The 20,731-nt window shown below is 40.4% G+C and overlaps 1 protein-coding gene across 3 annotated transcripts in view; it reads right to left on the reverse strand.

Moving 5' to 3' along the window:
- LOC148867342 (coiled-coil domain-containing protein SCD2-like) overlaps nt 1-20,731 on the reverse strand; it is a 187,342-nt gene that overhangs the window by 45,072 nt on the left and 121,539 nt on the right. The window contains exon 14 of one of the 3 annotated variants that reach the window (XM_088976730.1): nt 16,061-16,102. The exons of 1 other annotated variant lie outside the window; for it this stretch is intronic. In XM_088976730.1, coding sequence (XP_088832856.1) covers nt 16,061-16,102 — 42 coding nt within the window. Of the gene's footprint in view, nt 1-16,060; nt 16,109-20,731 lie in introns of all 3 variants that reach the window. One more of the 3 variants, XM_088976729.1, reaches the window with a different exon arrangement.

Here is a 20,731-nt window from a genome sequence, read left to right on the forward strand (position 1 = left end):
GCAGTTAACTTTCAAATAAAAGAATTTTAGATGTCGTATGTTTCTTTTAGCCATCCTGCATAGTGCAATCACATGTCCTAGTAGGACCCACTTGAATTCTAGAATTTAGCATCTCATTTCTAGGATATTGATTAATTCATGACACTCATCTAAGTCAAACATCTCTAACATTCTCATTCTTAGGTAAATTGGTTCTTTTTATTAGATCATAGATTAAATTAGTTTTCACTCTACTTTCTTCTTAGCTGGTTATGCATTTCAAACGTTCATAACTTTCATTCAAATCTTACACATCTCAGCTCTTGCATTTAGTTTATATTGCCTTCACGTAAATACACATTGAGTTCCAACCCCTTTTCATGTCAACATACCGTCTAGCACTTACCTTTTTAGATTGAAACTTTTAGTTGTTATGTCTTGCTTCTTTAGTTAATTGCTTATCCATTTTCTATTGCCGTTGCTTCTTTTTTCCTTAGTTTAATTTGTAGTGTTGGTTGTTAAACTGCAACTTTAAGTTGTTATTTTATCAACCAAGCATGGATAGCCCAAAAAATTATTAAATCATCCTTAGAACATTGGTGAAGTAGCCGGTTCAACCGGGCGTGTTGGGGTGCCTAACACCTTCCCACACCGTACCTTGGTCCCCGGACCCTAAGAATCTCATCCCCATTGGGCAATGAGTCACCAAGAAAATAAAATGTTTTTCTTGAAAAATCCCGAATTTTACTAAATTCCCAATTTGAAAAATTTAGGTGGCGACTCCAAACTCCATTCCCCAATCTGTCCCTCCCTCCAGGTCGGGTAACCACATTAATACCATCCATATCATCTCTAGTAATAAGGATGTCATCCACATAGACCAAAAGAAGAGTCAATCCCTGATCCCACTTGAGAGTGAAGAGAGAGTAGTTTGAAGCACTCTACTAAAAACCAACTTCCAACACTACTGTACAGAAGCGATCAAACCAAGCTCGTAGAGCTTGTTTAAGACCATATAGAGATTTTTTCAGTTTACACACCAACTGAGGATTGTCACAGTAGCTGGGAGGTGGTTTCATATAAACTGTCTCCTATAACTCTCTATGGAGGAAGGCATTCTTAATGTCCATCTGGTGAACTGTCCACTGTTTAAGAGCAGTAATGGCTAGTAGCAAACGAATTGTTGTCATTTTGGCCACAGGTGCAAAAGCTTCATCATAGTCAATTCCATACTCTAGCTTGTGGCCTTGAGCAACCAAACGGGCCTTATATCTGTCCAGAATACAATCAAATTTGAGTTTTATGGTGTAAACCCACCGGCTACCAATTATGGAGGCATTTGGGGGAGGAGAGACAAGATCCCATGTATCGTTCTCCAATAAAGCCTAAACCTCTGATCCATAGCTTCTTTAATGCTCAACTGCTACAGCCTGGATATAAGACTTAGGAATATCTGTGGATGACAAAGTAGCTGAGAAGGAGCTATGACTCAAAAAGAAGCCATAGCGATTAGGTGGACAAGAAATACGAGATGACCGACGCAAAGTAATAGATGAAGGTAAATCCTCAGGAGGAGAATCTGCACTTACAGTAGTGGTGGATGGAGAGGAATGACCAATCACTGTTGCTTGAGGTGGAGGAGGCATAGGCAATGGCTGAATTGGATGCTTGTTGAAATACGTCTGAAGAGGCTAAAGAGAAGGAGAATCACCTATAGATCCAAAGTCATGCAGAACAGAAATGGATGGTGCAGGTAATTTGCAAATATGCTCAAAGAATGAAAGATTCTCAAGAAAGATGACATTGTGAGAAATGAGCAACCGACGGAGTTTGGGATCATAACAGAGAAACCCCTTGTGCTAAGTACTATATTCCGTGAAATCACACATAGCTGATTGAGCTGCTAGCTTTGTGCGTTCATGGGGAGGGAGATGGACAAAGCAAACACATTCCAAGACACGAAGTATGGATAGGTTTGGTGGACGATGAAATAAGGACTGATGGGGAGAAGAATTTTCAAGAATAGGTGTAGGAAGACTATTGATGAGATGAACAACAATGCGGGTCACCTCCACCCAGAAGGTAAGGGGAGCATGAGAGTCTTGTATCAAGGATCTCACCATATTAGCAATGTGACAGTTTTTGTGCTCCAATACTCCATTCTGTTGAGGAGTACCAGGACAAGATCTCTGGGACTGAATGCCATGTTGTTTCAGATAGCTTTGAAACTCACCATCCTCACCATCATAATACTCTCCCCCTGAATCTGACATCAAAATATTTATGGTGCATTTAAACTAGGTTATTACCATGGCATGAAAGTTCTTAAACATGGAGAAAACTTCTGATTTCTTTCGAAGAAAGTAAACCCATGTGTAATGAGTACAGTCATCAATGAATAACACAAAGTACTTATAACCCAAGCGTGAAATACCTGGAGATGACCACACATCACTATGAATGAGATAAAAAGGTGTAGATGCAAGTTCAATAGAAGAAGGAAAAGGTAAAACATGGATTTTACTATAACAACAAGTTAAACAAGATTTATCAATATTTTTTACTGAAGAAGTATTCAAAGGCAAACAACTAGAGGAAAATAAATAATCCAAATTTTAAGGATGAGTGTGACCTAAACGTCTATGCCATAAATGCCACACATTATTACATGAAGAAATAGAAGAACTAAGTGTAACAGATAGCAAACAAGAATCCGGTAAAGATTTCTTAGTCTCGAAATCCAGAGCAAACAACCTCCCAAGCCTACGCCCCTTCCCCTTTAGCTTCCTAAAGTGCTGGTCCTGAATAAAACAACCATCACGAGTAAATAGGACATTATTACTGTTTCGACTGCTGCTACAGTAGTCCGAACAGGAAGAGGAGAAGAAGAAGAAGAAGAAGAAGAAGAAGAAGAAGAAGAAGAAGAAGAAGAAGAAGAAGAGAAGAAGAAGAAGGGTCTGTCGAAATTCTGATGGTTAACCCATCCAGTCGACCCCCTTAATCTATATTAGATTCTAATAATGTTTACAAAGACAGAAATGCCCTTACTTAAGTGTGGGGCAGAGTAACTCTAATAAAACTGCCACATAAGCAAGTTACTTAATAAACAGAAGAAGACTAAACTACCCCTATTCAGCACATCTTAACACTCCCCCTCAAGCTGGAGAATATATGTCATATAATCCCAGCTTGTTACATAGATAGTTCACTTTCCCTGAGCTTAGAGCTTTTGTAAACAAATCTGCCCACTGGTCATTGGAGTCCACATGTTCTGTATTTATCTCTCTGGCAAGAACCTTCTCTCTCACAAAGTGGCAACCAACCTCTATGTGCTTTCTTCTCTCATGAAAGATAGAATTGGATGAGATATGTAGTGCAGCTTGGTTGTCACAGTACAATTTCATAGGTTTATCCATGTGAAACCCAATTTCTTGTAGGAGATTCCTCAGCCACACTAATTCACAGGTAGTGTGAGCCATGGCCCTATATTCGGCTTCAGCACTGCTTCTGGCTACAACTGTCTGCTTTTTACTCTTCCATGTCACAAGATTTCATCCTAGAAATGTGTAATAGCCTGTAGTAGATCTTTTGTCACTCACTGAGCCTGCCCAGTCTGCATCTGTATACCCAACTACTTCAAGTTTTCCTCCTGGTTTATACAATAGCCCACGGCCTGGAGCTCCTTTCAGATACCTCACAATTCTAAGGACTGCATCCCAGTAAGGTATACGAGGGTTCTGCATGAATTGGCTCACCACACTGACTGCAAAGGAGATGTCGGGTCTCGTGATAGTCAGATAGTTCAGCTTTCCCACTAATCGTCTATACCTTCCAGGATCTTCAAATACTTCTCCTGTATCACTGCTCAACTTAACATTTGGTTCCATAGGTGTCTCAGCCGGTTTTGCACCTAACAGTCCTATTTCTTCCAATAGATCAAGGACATATTTCCTTTGGCACAGATTTACCCTTGTTTTGACCTGGCAACCTCTATTCCCAAGAAATACTTTAATGTTCCAAGGTCCTTTGTTTGAAAATGATTTTGCAGAAATACCTTTAGTTTGCCAATCCCCAATTTATCACTACCAGTGATGACAATATCATCCACATAGATCACTAATAAAATCTTCCCAGCTTTTGAGTCATAGCTGAACACTGAGTGATCAACCTGGCATTGCTTCATTCCAAAACTCTTTACCACTTCGCTAAACTTCCCAAACCAAGCACATGGAGATTGCTTCAACCCATAAATTGCTTTCTTCAGCCTGCACACCTTACCACCCTCCCCCTGAGCAACAAACCCAGGTGGTTGCTCCATATATACCTCCTCCACTAGATCACCATGGAGGAAGGCATTCTTTATGTCAAGTTGAAGGAGAGGCCAATCATACATAACTGCCAAGGAAATTAGGACACGAACGGAACCAATTTTAGCCACCGGAGAGAATGTCTCCATGTAGTCCACACCATACACCTGTGAGTAACCTTTAGCAACAAGTCTGGCCTTCAGATGCTCCATACTACCATCTGGCAAGTATTTCACAGTATACACCCATTTACAGCCCACAACATGCTTCCTAGGTGGGTCCCACGTTTGAGTATGTTGAAGAGCAGAAAGTTCCTCCTCCATTGCCCGCCGCCATCCAAGTGAACTAAGAGCTTCTTGAACATTGTTAGGTAGGGAAATAGAAGACAAGATGAAACAAACTAGCAATGTGAGGCAGAAAGACGAGATAATGAAACAAAATTGGAAATGGGATGGAGTGTAGAACTACGTTTACCTTTCCGTAAGGCAATGGTAGGTCAAGATTTGAAGGTTCAGCAATAGGAGCCATGAGAGGATCTGTAGATGAGGTAGAAGGAGGAGGAGGGGCCGGTGTCGTTCGACGTGTATACACTTGTCGAATCGGTGGTCGTTCAGTGGTGACCTGCACTAGATGAGGAGATGAGTCTACTCCAACAACAGCCTCTGGAACTAAATCAATGACAGGAAGAGGAAGAGGAGGTAAGGGTGAGGAGAAGGGTGCTTCATGACTGGGGAAGAAGGGGACAGACTCAAAAAAGGTGACATCAGGGCAGACATAGCACTTTCGGGCAATGGGATTATAACACTTGTACCCTTTTTGAGTCCGAGAGTAGCCAAGGAAGACACATTTAATTGAGCGTGCATCTAACTTGTCTATTCCAGGACTCATATTATGAACAAAGCACACACAACCAAAGACACGAGGAGTTAATGGAAACGGAGATAAAGTGGGAAACAAGATGGAGAAGGGGGACTGACCATGAAGAATAAAAGAGGGCATCCGATTAATGAGAAAACATGCAGTGAGTACAGCATCACTCCAAAACCGTTTAGGAACATGCATGTGGTGAAGCATAGACCGAGCAATTTCAAGAAGATGACAATTCTTCTATTCAGCCACCCCATTTTGTTGAGGGGTGAAAGCACACGAGGTCTGATGAATAATGCCATGCTATTCTAAATACTGTTGAAATGCAGTAAGAAAGTATTCACGACCATTATCTGAACGGAGAATTTTGATTGGAACACCAAATTGTGTGCGTATTTCAGCATGGAATTTTTGAAAAATGGAAAATAATTCACTTCTTTCTTTCATTAAGTAAATCCATGTCATTCTTGAACAATCATCAATAAAGGAGACAAAATACTTGTACCCATTATAAGACTCTATTTTGATTGGACCCCAAACATCTGAATGAAACATACAACTCTCAACTCTTGGACTGAAGGACACACGGCGGTGTTTACCAAACTGACATGACTCACATTGTAAAATTGACAACTGACTCAATGATGGAGCCAACATCTTGAGAACCTTGAGAGATGGATGTCCCAGTCGGCAATGCCATTGTAGAGGAGTAAGGGAAGTCTGAAGTGCAATTGAAGATCCATCGCCGTCAAGGTAATACAATCCACCAGCTTCATGCCCCCCACCAATCTTCTTCCCCGTCTTGAGATCCTGAAAAACACAAGTGAAAGGAAAAAAGGTAACAGAACAGTTAAGAGCTTGGGTTATTTTACTAACAGACATAAGATTGAATGGAAACTTAGGTACGTATAAAACAAATGATAAGGGGATAGAAGCCAAGTCAACATTACCAACACCACAGATGGGAGATGAGGACCCATTGGCAAGTGTAACAGTTTGTGATGTGGAGGTTCTAGAAAGAGAAGAGAACACACCTGGAGTCCCGGTCATATGATATGAGGCTCCAGAGTCAATAATCCAGGAAGGAGTTTTAGATGACATGCAAGCGATACCTGATTGGGCATATGTGGTATGCTGTGAAGTAGTTTGAAGAAACCGTTCATACTCATCATGCGGAACACTCACCATCTCCCTCCCAGAAGTAGATGTAGATGTGGGAGGTGTTAGGTCTGCCAGTTTATTGTCACTAATAGCAACCTCGCCTGCTACAGCATGATTAGCCCATTTAGAGTGAGGGCCATGTAGGTCATAACAGAAATTCACTATGTGTCCATCCCTACCACAATGAGTACACTTCCTTGTAGAGTTAGTTTTTCCTCTGCCACGGTCTCCCCCTGAGTCACGGCCACCCCGACCAATCATGGAATTGCCACGGCCCCCTCTGGAATGACCTCCCCCTCTTGTACTATGTCCACCACCTCTAGCTGTCACAAGTGCTGATCTATCATACTGTGTGGGGTCCTCTGTCTGGCCCAAAGAGATTCTACGAAGTCTTGAGAATACTTCCTCAAGTGTAGGAAGAGTAGAGCCCCCCAATATTTGAGCTCTAACTGGTTCATATTCCGACTTCAGCCCCACTAAAAATCTTGTAACATCTAGCTGCTCCCTTTGTTGTTGCTGAACTTGAATATCTGGAGTAAGGGGATGATAGACATTGAGTTCATTCCTTATATTCTTCATGCAGGCATAGTACTCTTCTAGTGTTTTGGTTCCTTGTTGTAAATCAAAGTACTCCTGATACAGCTGATATACTCTTGTTGTGTTATCTTGTCCAGAATATAGCTTCTTAGCATGCTCCCATATATCCTTATCCGTATCAAGGAACATGAAGTTGGCACTGATTTTGGGTTCCATACTATTCCACAGCCAAGTCATGATTTGAGCATCTTCTTGTTCCCAATCATCAAACCCTGAAGAGTCAACCAGTGGCTTCTCATCTCTAACATGCTTTACTTTCTTGTTTGCCTTGAGAAAAACTTCCACTGATTTAGCCCATGGAACATAGTTCTCCCCATTTAGCTTAATTGAGGTCATTTGTACCCCTAGGTAGTCGGAGGAAATTACTACACTAGGTTTCTGATCATTGAAACCATCTCCTATTGCTGCCATTGTACTCTTTCACAGTTGTCTCTAACTTTACTTCTTAGCTACAAGCTGATTGATGTTGTTCACAGTTTGATATTTCAGCACCTATTGCAGCCTCTAAACGCCACTGCTGACTTCACACACTTGTTCTTATTCACACTACTGCTGACTTCACACACTTACGTCCCACATAAGCATCAGTTTACCATTCACTAATCACAAGTAGAGGCCCTCTTACAACTACTCAAGCACCACAACACAGCCAAATCTGCTGCACCCAGTTCAGACTTGTTTAACACACTTAAGAGGGCATTACACAACCACAAGGAGTTTGGCAAGGTCACTGCATTCTACCTTACACCACTCAACCACTTACAGCAGCCCTAACACCATTCAACAACTTACAGCAGCCCTACACCATTCGGCTACTGCACACACAACCCTTCCTAGGGCAACAATGAACCTAGTTCTCTAGGTTCTACTCAGTACAACAGCTTCTTGTAGGGTTTCTACCCAGAAATATAAGTAACACTAGAAGAAGAAGAGAGAACCGACCTTCCTTTGAGAATATCAATCAACCATTCACTGCTGAAGTCACTTTCCTTGTTGAAGAAGGTTATGCGCAGCAGAGAGACAAGCTGTAATGTTTCTGACCTAGGGCGAACCAGTTCTCTCCATCGGCTAACCAGAAACGAAAGTGAAGAGTCACGAACAATGCTGAGGTGCTTTACCAACTGACTTAGGTCAGGAGAAAAGCTCTGATACCATGTTTCGACTGCTACTACAGTAGTCCGAACAGGAAGAGGAGAAGAAGAAGAAGAAGAAGAAGAAGGAGAAGAAGGGTCTGTCGAAATTCTGATGGTTAACCCATCCAGTCGACCCCCTTAATCTATATTAGATTGTAACAATGTTTACAAAGACAGAAATGCCCTTACTTAAGTGTGGGGCAGAGTAACTCTAATAACACTGCCACATAAGCAAGTTACTTAATAAACAGAAGAAGACTAAACTACCCCTATTCGGCACATCTTAACAATTACCATCATCAACAAGTTGCCTAGCAGATATTAAACTAGTAGTCAATTTAGGCACAAAGAAAGTTTTGGGAAGATGTAAGGGTTTGGTCTTAGTGGTGGATAAGAACAAATCATTACAACCATATACAAGTAAAGAATCACCATTAGCAGTAATAATATGGTTGTCAAAGGTTCTAGGTTTAGGAGACTGATCGAAGGAGGCCCTAGTCATGTGACTTGGGGCCTCGGAATCAATAATCCACATGTGACAAGGAGATGAACACAAAAAAGCAGACTTACTAGCTAGTCCAAAAGCAGAACAAGCAGAAGAAATAGTTGAAGACATGAGCTTATGGATCTATTCTTCAGTCAGATTTCCCTGGGCATCTGGTTTGTGGGCTGATGATGAGGTGGCAACATCCATAGAAACAGATTCTGTTGAGGCCTGATAAGCCTTATGTTGTCCTTTCTTGGGAGGCTTAGTCGGATATTCCACAGTAATGTGTCCTTGTTTTTTGCAGTAGGTACAAAAGTTTTTCTACCAAATTCTTTGCATTCATAACATTCCAACTTTGAGAAGTCTTTCTTACCCTCCTGTTTGGTGGCTAAAAAATAGTATCAATCCTATGTTCCTTCTTCTAATCTAGTGCAGATAAGGTAAGAAGACGAGTTTCCTCCCGTAACAACTCTCCAAGGATTGCATCGAGGTCAGGCATTGGTTCTCTACTGAGAATGCTAGAACATAGAGTTTCATAGTCAGGCCTAAGGTGCATCAAAAAGTTCATAGTCTTTCTCTTAATGAGATGCTTCTTCATAGTCTTCACACAATAATCTGTAGACAGATCCCCAAAGTGAGCCAGTTCGTATTCAGTCCAAAGATTTACAAATCCTGCATAGCATTCCCAAATCCGCTTCTCCCCTTGAACATAGGAGAAGATATCAATTTCGATCTGATATTGCCTAGACATATTCGATTGCTGATATACCTTTTCTAGGTATTCGAACATGTCATGGGCAGACTTGAGATTTCTCATCGGAATACTGACATCCATTGAGATAGACCCAAGTATCCATGAGATAACCTGACCATTATCGGTTCTCCACTGTTTCAGCCCTTTAACATCACTGGCGTCAGGCATGGAAGTGGAACCATCAATGTAACCCCACAAGCCTTTCCCTTCAACAAGTATTGAAAATGAAATTTCCAGAGAGCATAGTTGCTCCCATCAAACTTAACAGAAATAAATTCATTCTTTTCCAGAGCCATAACGAAAAGGAAACAAGTAAAGACCGATCGAATCAAGCAATAAAGAAGTAATCAAGCTGTGAGAATCAAAGAAACTGATAATAGAAGCCTCTTACAGTCACTAGAAATTGTCCAAGTTTCAACAAATGGAAAAAACTTGAAACACAGTCCAGAAAAGGAAAGTCTGGGTGCAGCCACCCAGAAGAGATGTATAGATCTCTCTCAAAACTTCTCAGATCTCGATGAATGTTTCAGAATATGTTGAGAGGGCATAGGAGACACTTCCTTTCAATTCTTACTGCAAACTGATGTCGTACGAGAGAGATCTAATGAAATCTCTCTCGGATGTGCAGAACACAAAGAACAAATCTCTGGATAGATCGAAACAATCCAGATTCAATCGGTAGTGACTAAAGTTGTCACACTCATCAAAAAGGAGGAGAAAAGGATCAGAGAGCAGCCTACTCTGATACCGTCAGCTCGTGAGAAAGTGAAAGAGCAAGGATAGAGACAGAGGTTCAGATCTGTTAGGGTTGATCAATATGATCGAACCAACCCAGAAAAGATATATTTATATTAATCTTATGTAAATGGACAAGATTGTCCTTTCAAAGAAAATAAAAGAGCTGTACACTAAAGTACACGCCTATTACAGTACAAGAAAGAAAAACAAAGTACAATAGAATTGCAAAACTACCCTTCAGTAGTTCTTCTACATATACGAGACTCTTTGAGGTGGGGTTTATTATTCTGGACACCTCTAAGGTTATTCTTGTTCTCTTTACTCTTGCAACACCTAAAATAATAAATACAACATCAGTCAATACATGCATACTCCTAGAATCACCCACCTTGTAGTAGAGAGGATCCTTGCCTACTTGAAGGTGTCCAGGTCATGGTATACATTTTAAGAATGATGGTCATATGAATATAAAGGCATACATTAATGTTGGCTAGGCCAGATGTGTTGATGATAAGAGGTCCACATTAGGGTATTATGCTTTTGTTGGAGGGAACCTTGTCTCATGGAATAAGAAATAGAATGTTATTGCATGTTCAGGTGCTAAAGTGGAGTATAGATCTATGGCTCATGGTGTGGCTGAGATCTCCACTTGAAGAGTTAGGTGTTAAGTATGAAATGCCTTTAATGTTGTATTGCAATTGTTAAAGTGAGCCGAACAGGGGTAGTTTAGTCATCTCATGTTTGTTAAGTACCTTGCTTATGTGGCAGTTTTATTAGAGATACTCTGGCCACACTTAAGTAAGGGCAGTTTAGTCTTTATAAAGGTTATTAGAACCTAATAAACATTAGGGGGGCGAATGAACAGAGTACGAATCAATTTTGACTAAACCCTCCTATTATCTCTTTCTGTTTTCTTCTTCTTCATCTTCTTCTTCCTTCTCTCCTAGTTCGGGTTACTGTAGCTGCATTCGAAACATGGTATCAGAGCGAGGTTCCTGACCTGCTTCAGTTTGTAAAGCATCTCAGCTGTGTTCGTGACACCTTCTTCTTCGTTTCTAGTTAGTTAATGGAGAGAACTGGTTCGCCCTAGGTCTGAGACATCATAGTTCGTTTCTCTCTGCTACGCACAGTCTTCTTCATCAAGGAAAGTGATTTCAGCAGTGAATGGTTGGTTGATACTCTCAAAGGAAGGTTGGTTATCTAGTCCTTTTGTGTTGCTGGTATTTCTGGGTAGAAACCCTCCAAGAATCAGTTAGTACTGATTAGAACCTAGAGAACTAGGTTCATTGTTGCCCTAGAACGGGCTGTGTACAGTAGCCGAATGGTGTAGGGGCTGCTGTAAGTGGTTGAGTGGGTTAGGGCTGCTGCAGGTGGCCGAGTGTTGTAAGATGTAATGCAGTGACCTAGCCGAGTTCTTTGTGGTTGTGTAATGCCCTCTTAAATGTGTTAAACAAGTCTGAACTGGGTGTAGCAGATTTGATTGTGTTATGGAGCTTGTGGTGCACAACTTCTATTGAGTGGTTGTAAGAGGGCCTACATGTGATTAGTGAGTGCTAAATTGATGCTTATGTGGTTCGTGGGTTTGTGAAGACAGCAGTAGTGTGAATAAGAACAAGGCGTGGGCTCTCACTGCTGTGTTTAGGGGCTGCAATAGGTGCTGAAATATCAAACTGTGAATAACATTAGTCAGCTTGTAGCTGAGAAGTCAGGTTAGAGGCAACTGTGAAAGAGTACAATGGCAGCAATAGGAGATGGGTACAATGATCAGAAACCTAGTGTGGTGGTTTCCCCCGACTACCTAGGGGTACAGATGACCTCAATTAAACTAAATGTGGAAAACTACGTTCCATAGGCTAAATCTGTGGAAGTTTTTCTCAAGGCAAAGAGGAAAGTGAAGCATGTAAAAGATGAGAAGCCACTGGCTGACTCTCCAGGGTTTGATGATTGGGAACAAGAAGATGCTCAAATCATGACTTGGCTGTGGAATAGTATGGAGCCCAAAATTAGTGCCAACTTCATGTTCCTTGATACGACTAAGGATATATGGGAGCATGCTAAGAAGTTATATTCTGGACAAGATAACACAACAAGAGTATACCAGCTTTATCAGGAGTACTTTAATTTACAACAAGGAACCAAAACACTAGAAGAATAATATGCCTACATGAAGAATATAAGGAATGAACTCAATGTCTATCATCCTCTCACTCCAGATATTAAAGTTCAACAACAACAAAGGGAACAACTAGATGTTACAAGATTTTTAGTGGGGTTGAAGTCGGAGTGTGAACCAGTTAGAGCCCAAATATTAGGGGGCTCATCTCTTCCTACACTTGAAGAAGTATTCTCAAGGCTTCGTAGAATTTCTTTGGGACAGACAGAGAACTCCACACAGTCTGATAGAACAACACTTGTGACAGTTAGAGGAGGTGGACATAGTACAAGAGGGGGAGGTCATGCTCCCCGAGGAGGCCGTGGCAGTTCCATGATTGGTCGGGGTGGTCGTGACTCAGGGGGAGGCCGTGGCAGAGGGAAGAATAACTCTACAAGGATGTGTACTCATTGTGGTAGGGAAGGACACACAGTGAATTTCTGTTATGACTTACATGGCCCTCCCTCTAAATGGGCTAATCATGTTGTAGCAGGTGAGGTTGATATCGGTGACAGTAAACTGGCAGACTGAACTCCTCCCACATCTACATCTACTTCTGGGAGGGAGATGGTGAGTGTACCACGTGATGAGTATGAACGGTTCCTTCAAACTACGACACAGCATACCACTGCCACACTCGCCCAATCAGGTATTGCTTGCATGTCATCTAAAACCCCTCCCTGAATTATTGACTCTGGAGCTTTAGATCATATGACCGGGACTCCAGGTGTGTTCTCTTCTCTTTCTGAAGCCTCCACATCACAAACTGTTACACTTGCCAATGGGTCCTCATCTCCCATTTGTGGTGTGGGTAATGTTGACATGGCTTCTGTGCCCTTATCATCTGTTTTATATGTACCTAAGTTTCCATTCAATCTTATGACTGTTAGTAAAATAACCAAAGCTCTTAACTGTTTTGTTACCTTCTTTCCTTCCACTTGTGTTTTTCAGGATCTCAAGACGGGGAAGAAGATTGGTGGGGGGCATGAAGCTGGTGGATTGTATTATCTTGACGGTGGTGGATCTTCAATTGCTCTTCAGACTTCACTTACTCCTCTACAATGGCATTGCCGACTGGGACATTCATCTCTCAAGGCTCTCAAGATTTTGGTACCGTCATTGAGTCATTTGTCAGTTTTGCAATGTGAGTCATGTCAGTTTGGGAAACATCATCGTGTGTTCTTCAGTCCAAGAGTTGAGAGTCGTATGTTGAGTCCTTTTTCTTTGGTTCATTCAGATGTTTGGGATCCAATCAAAATAGTCTTATAATGGGTACAAGTATTTTGTCTTCTTTATTGATGATTGTTCAAGAATGACATGGATTTACTTAATGAAAGAAAGAAGTGAATTGTTTTCCATTTTTCAAAAATTCCATGCTGAAATACGCACACAATTTGGTGTTCCAATCAAAATTCTCCATTCAGATAATGGTCGTGAATACTTTCTTACTTCATTTCAACAGTATTTAGAACAGCATGGCATTATTCATCAGACCTCATGTGCATTCACCCCTCAACAAAATGGGGTAGCTGAACAAAAGAACCGTCAGTTTCTTGAAACTGCTCGGTCTATTCTTCATCACATGAATGTTCCTAAATGGTTTTGGAGTGATGCTGTACTCACTGCATGTTTTCTCATTAACCGGATGCCCTCTTTCATCCTTCATGGTCAGTCCCCCTTCTCTATCTTGTTTCCCACTTTATCTCCTTTCCCATTAACTCCTCGTGTCTTTGGTTATGTGTGCTTTGTCCACAATCTGAGTGCAGGAATAGACAAGCTAGATGCACGCTCAATTAAATGTGTCTTCCTTGGCTACTCAAGGACTCAAAAAGGGTACAAGTGTTATAATCCCATTACCCGGAAGTGCTATGTCTGCCCTGATGTCACCTTTTTTGAGTCTGTCCCTTCTTCTCAAGTCTTGAAGCACCTTCATCTCCACCAGTACTTCCTCTTCCTCTTCCTGTTAGTGATCCGGTTCCAGATGTTGTTGTTGGAGTAGACTCATCACCTCATCCAGTGCAGATCACCACCAATCCGGCAAGTGTATACACATCGAATGACACCGGCCCCTCCTCCAGCTTCTACCTCATCTGCGATCCTCTCATGGCTCCTATTGTTGAACCTTCAGACCTTGACCTACCCATTGCCTTACGGAAAGGTAAACACAGTTCTACCCTCCATCCCATTTCCAATTTTGTTTCATTATCTCATCTTTCTACCTCACATCGCCATTTTGTTTCACTTTTGTCCTCTATTTCCATACCTAACAATGTTCAAAAAGCTCTTAGTTCACCTTGGTGGCGGCGGGCAATGGAGGAGGAACTTTCTGCTCTTCAACATACTCAAACGTGGGAACTTACTACTCTCCCACTTGGTAAGCATGTTGTGGGTTGTAAATGGGTGTATACTGTGAAATACTTTCCAGATGGTAGTGTGGAGCGTCTGAAGGCAAGACTTGTTGCTAAAGGTTACTCATAGTTGTATGGAGTGGACTACATGGAGTCATTCTCTCCGGTGGCTAAGACTGGTTCTGTTCGTGCACTAATTTCCTTGGCAGTTATGTATGATTGGCCTCTGTTTCAGCTTGATATAAAGAATGCCTTCCTCTATGGTGATCTTGTGGAGGAGGTATATATGGAGCAACCACCTGGGTTTGTTGCTCAGGGGGAGGATGGTAAGGTATGTAGATTGAAGAAGGCAATTTATGGGTTGAAACAATCGTCGCGTGCTTGGTTCTGGAAGTTCAGTGAAGTGGTGAAGAGTTTTGGAATGAAGCAATGCCAAGTTGATCACTCAGTGTTCAGCTATGACTCAGAAGCTAGGAAGATCCTATTAGTGGTCTATGTGGATGATATTGTCATTACTGGCAGTGATAAATTGAGGATTGGCAAACTAAAGGTATTTCTACAAAATCATTTCCAAACAAAAGATCTTGGAACATTAAAGTATTTCTTGGGAATAGAAGTTGCCAGGTCAAAACAAGGTGTAAATCTGTGCCAAACTTCTTTAATTCACGCTATGATACCAAGTTGAAAAACAGTCCTAGAAGTATGAGACTGTGCTAGAAAACCAGAAAAAACTAACAAGAGAAGATTAGAGAATATTAGAGAAGAAGAGAGAGAGAGAGAGAGAACTGCGGCAAGGAGAGTTAGAGGATGAGGAGTTTGAACTTAACCTCCCTCTAACACTCTAATACTCTTTTATTAAGTTAATCTTTGATAAATTACAGAGAGGCCCTTGAGCGGGCAAAAAAATACAAAAAAAAGAACACTACAGAGTATGGCCCCAGAATAAGGCCCCTAACAGAGAGAAACATGACATAACATGAAGTGACAGTCTATGGGCCATTCGGCCCATCTCCTCTACAAAATGCTATTTTGGAGAAGTGTTATTCTAGATTAACTTTTTCTTTGTAAGCTTATTTCCATTGAAAACATGTTTCTTTACAAGAAGCATGTATCACTTCCATTCTTTCACCCTCTCTTGTAACCCCTATTTTAGGTAGGAATTGAATGGAAAATATATCTAGTTAGAAAATAAACCTCAAAAAGGGAAGTTTCCAGGTTGAAGTGAACTAGGGTTAATGGGTCATGTTCTATCCATAAAAGTGAATTAAAGAAGCCTTCCCTCACAATGAAATTCATCCAAACTTCTCCCTCAAAAGTAGAGGCCTTCAATTACTGTTTGGAGTAAAGTAGTTGGTGCTATCTTGAGCTCAAAGGCCATATGCTATTGACCAAGATGTGGTTTGACCTATTTTTTTCATTCAATCTAAAGCTTCAAAAAATGCAATTTGGGTGAATGGTTTTAGATTTATATATTATATGAGATAGTCAAAGAATAAATCACTTGAACATTATGAAATTGTTTAGTGGATCAACATACCAAATGCTTCTATCTGACCTTCATCTTGAATCTTCAAGTGATCTGCATCTATGATAAACAGAATTATTACGTATCCAAATAGATATTGAATGAACTAGTAGTGAAACCATTTATTGTGTCTACCATGAAAGGTCATAATAAATTCAAATCATAATCTTCTCTAACATATTAACGACAGTATGTTTATAGCCACAATCTTCTTTTGTTATCCAAGGAATGATTTTATCACAGTAATTATGGCAACCTGATACTATTTCACCTAAAAGAGCGTGAACATATAAATCTAAAAAAGATAATTAAATTTCAGGTAGGTAAAAACCTGGATAACAAATTCAAAAGTGTTTTATTCATCCAATTTCTTTAAATTGTATGCTTAATTGTAATTAATACGAGAATGCTTTTTCGAGTAGAGTAAAAATAGATCTGAAGCTACATAGAAAAAAAAATCCTCTCAAGGATCTACTATTCATGTTGATTAAAAGCTTAAAGCTGAGTGATATCAAACTATTCAATATGGACAAATTTAGTCATAGTCATCATTATATAAGCTTTGTCCCAATATGAGGTCTGCTACATGAATCCTGTTTCACCATTCCGTTCTATTCAGACCTATGATATATAATAATGGACAGACTTGGTTCTAAAATTATTCAAAATATGAAACTTTAGAATCAAAGTTCCCATTCCAAAAAACGAAGGTAGTATCGTATACTCTCAGAAAACAAAAATATGGATGACTTCAAACATAATACATTGGTCCTACTTAATTTTGGTGTTTCTATAATTTATACTTTCCATGAATCATCTTGTGTCATCCTGACTTAACTAATAGAAGGAAAAACAAGCATGCTGACTTGAAGAGAAACCATTCCATTGTTAGAGTCAAATTGAAAATCAAAGAAAGGGAAAGAGAGAGAGAACATAGCCGAATGGTGGGTGTGACACCTTGTGTCAGTCGACACCCTAAAAGTTATATTTATATGAAAAGGTAAAAGGACAAATCTGTCCTTAGTATACAAAAGAAAGAGAATAAAGAATAATTATACAACAAGGGAAAAGAAAAAGTACAAAATTAGCCCTATGGCTAGTTTCCCAGTTCTCTACACTCCCCCTCAAACTGATGCCTAGGAATAAGCATCAGTTTGTGCATAAGAAATAGATGTTGAGCTTGAGTCATTGCTTTAGTCAACAAGTCTGCTAGTTGGAGCCCAGAGGAGACATGAGGAAGAGATATGGTACCCCCAAGAAGAAGATCGTGGATGAAATGGCAATCAACTTCTATGTGTTTGGTGCGCTCGTGGAAGACGGGTTAGAAGCAATTTTAAATTCACTGATATTGTTTGCATACAGAGGGACATGTGATGCTGGCTCATTAAGTATTTCAAATAGAAGAGCTCGAAGCCATATGATTTCACTACACATGGAAGACATAGCCCTGTATTCAGCTTCAATGGAAGACTTGGATACAGTAGCTTGCTTCTTGCACTTCCATGAGATAAGAAAATTGCCTAAGAAAACACACCAGGCAATAGTGGATCATCAGGTGTCAAGGCATCCAGCCCAATCAGCATAAGATAAATGAGGTTGTCTTGGGGAAGACACAAACTGGCTTACTATCTAAATTGCATAAGATATATCTGGACGAGTCATGGTGAGATACATCAAGCTGCCCACTAGTTGATGATAAAGGGTAGGATCTTCAAGAGGAAAGCCATAATATTTGCTAAGTTTCAGATTCAGTTCTAGTGAGGTGTCCACAAACTTAGAATCACTAAGATTTTCCAATTTAACAAGATCAGCCACATACTTCTGTTGATTGACAAAGTAGCCTCGAGAATTTCTGCTCACTTCAAGGCCTAAGAAGTATGTCAAAGGCCCCAAGTCCTTCATCTTAAAGGACTCACTGAGTAACTGTTGTAGCTTATCAATTCATTCTCTGTCATCCCCTGTAATGAGTATATCATCAACATAAAGGAGTAACATCGTTACTCCCTGCTTCCGCCTTAGGGTGAACAAGGAGTAATCAAAAGAACTCTGGATAAAGCCAGCATCAATGATGACAAATCTGAATTTCTCAAACTAGGCCCTAGGAGCTTGTTTCAGGCCATAAAGTGACTTCTTCAGACAACAAACAAGCTGCGACTTTGTACAATATCCTGGAGGAGGCTTCATGTAGACTCTCTCTTTCAACTCCTCATGGAGAAAAGAATTCTTGACATCCATCTAATGAATTGTCCATTGTTTGACTACAGACACAACCATCAAAAGTCATACAGTGGTCATCTTAGCTACAGGAGAAAAGGTCTCCCCATAGTCTATCCCATATTCCTATTTGTAGCCCTGTGCAACATGCCTAGCTTTGTATCTGTCTAGGCTTCCATCAGATTTTAGTTTCACAGAATAGACCCATTGACTTCCTATGAGAGATATCTTAGGTGGAGCTTTGACTAGGTCCTAGGTGTCATTCTCATGAAGAGCTCGAATCTCAGAATTCATTGCATCTTTCTAGTGTGGTTTTGCTACAACCTATTAATAAGATCTGAGAATGTCTGTGGTAGATAAAATGGTAGAAAAGGAGCTATGGTCTGGTGAATAACCATAATGGTTAGGTGGACGAGAAATTCTAGAGGAACGACATAAAGTAGGAGGAAAGGGTTCAGAAGGAAGGTCTTGAACACTTACTGAGGAAGCTGGAGTGACTGGAACAACAACTGGAGGCGGAGCAGTGGGGGGGATCGAGACTGAAGAAGGCCGTTTCTTCCTGAAGTAGGTCTAAAGTTGTTGCGGAGGTGACAATGGAGTATCTGAGGTACCTGTAGAATCAAAACTATGCAACAAGGAAATAGAAGGAGTTGGGAATTTCACAATATGTTCTGAAAACGACACACTTTCAAGATGACGAACCAAAGGGTCATGGCAAAGATACCCTTTATGTTCAAAACTGTACCCCATAAAGGCACACAAAGCTGCTTGTGTAGTTAACTTTGTGCATTCATGGACAAAACAAGCACATCCAAACACTTTGAGCATGGATAGGTTTGGGGATTTGTGAAAGAGGGATTGAAATGGAGAGGAGTTATTCAAAACTGATGATGAAAGATGATTTATGAGATACACAGCAGTACTGGCCGCCTCCACCCAAAACCAAGAGGGTACGTGGGAATCCTGTAGAAGGGTTCTGACTACACTCAAGATATGCCTATTTTTCCTTTTTGCAACCCCATTTTGTTGTGGGGGTGCCTGGATAGGACTTTTGGGTTTGAATTCCATGTAGTTTTAAATAGTTTTGGAAATCCCCATCAATATACTCTCCCCTTGAATCCGATCGTAGCACACAAATTTGGGCATCAAATTGAGTGGTAGCATAGGTGTGAAAGTGCTTAAATACAGTGTACACTTAAGATTTCTTTCGAAGAAAATAAGCCCAAGTGAAACAAGTGCAGTCATCAATAAAGGTTATAAAATATTTAAAACCCATCCTGAGACAACTGGAGACGACCAAACATCACTATGTATTAAATAAAAAGGGACTATTGCATGTTCAGAATGAAAAGGAAAAGGCAAAATATGGCTCTTACATAAGCCACAAGTAATATAATCTTTATTCACATTCTTAAGAGAAACATTAGAAATAGGTAAACTACCAGAAGAAAACAATTGATCAAGTTTCTTACAGAAAGGATGGCCCAGGCATTTATGCCATAACTACTAATATTTATTACAATTAATAGATTCAAAACTAGAAGTAGTAGAAACCAAACATGAAGTAGAATCAGGCACAATTTTATTCTTCTCAAATTTTAGAGGAAAGAGTCTTCCGAGTCTACACTCCTTCCCCTTCACTGCCCCAGTTTGTCGGTCCTGTATCAAACAGCCATCAGAAGTAAATGAGACATTTTACCTTCCTCTACAAGTTGGCCAACAGAAATTAAATTGGTGGTGGTAAGCTTAGGTACAAATAAGGTTTTGGACAAATGAAATGGAGATGACTTAAGAAGTAGATAAATACAAATCATCACATCCAAGTGTACCTAATTTCTCACCATTAGCAGTAACAATGTGTTTATTGGGGAGATGGGGTTTAGGACTGTTAGAGTGCTCGAGTCAGGGGTATTTTGGTCATTCTGGTTTATCTTCTTGAAAGTGAAAGGTGTATTGTATCTGAGTTTAAGTTATGTGTCCCATCTTATATGAGGGACAAAACTGTCTTTCTTGTAACTCCAAGTTTTATGAATAAAATCCAAGTGGGTCGGCTAGGAGAGTGATTTTTTTACATTCTCTCTTCTAGTCTGGCCAAACATTCTTCTCCTTTCTCTTTTCTTTCTTTTTCCTTCTTCTTTACTTTGACCTAGAATCAACTAGGGTTTATTCACAAGGACACTGACCAAGAGTGGCCCTTGTCATATGGTTAGAAGCTCCTGAGTCAATGTACCATAGATGGTTCGATAAGGGACAATAGGTAGGAGACTTACCAGACTGGTCCATAGCAGAGAAGGCTGAAGAGATGACAGAGGACATGAGCTGTCGAATTTGTTATTCAGATATGCTACCTGAAGTGTCATTTTGGCCAGCCACAGAAGTAATGGAGGATGATGTATCTGATCCATCTACACCTGTCTGATAAACCTTGTCCTTTCTTCTGATTTGATCCATTGCTTTTCTGAGGCCGAG

The sequence above is a fragment of the Nelumbo lutea genome, chromosome 3, assembly GCF_056320005.1.
Source record: "Nelumbo lutea isolate HS-2025 chromosome 3, American lotus-T2T, whole genome shotgun sequence".
Classification (NCBI taxonomy): Eukaryota; Viridiplantae; Streptophyta; class Magnoliopsida; order Proteales; family Nelumbonaceae; genus Nelumbo; species Nelumbo lutea.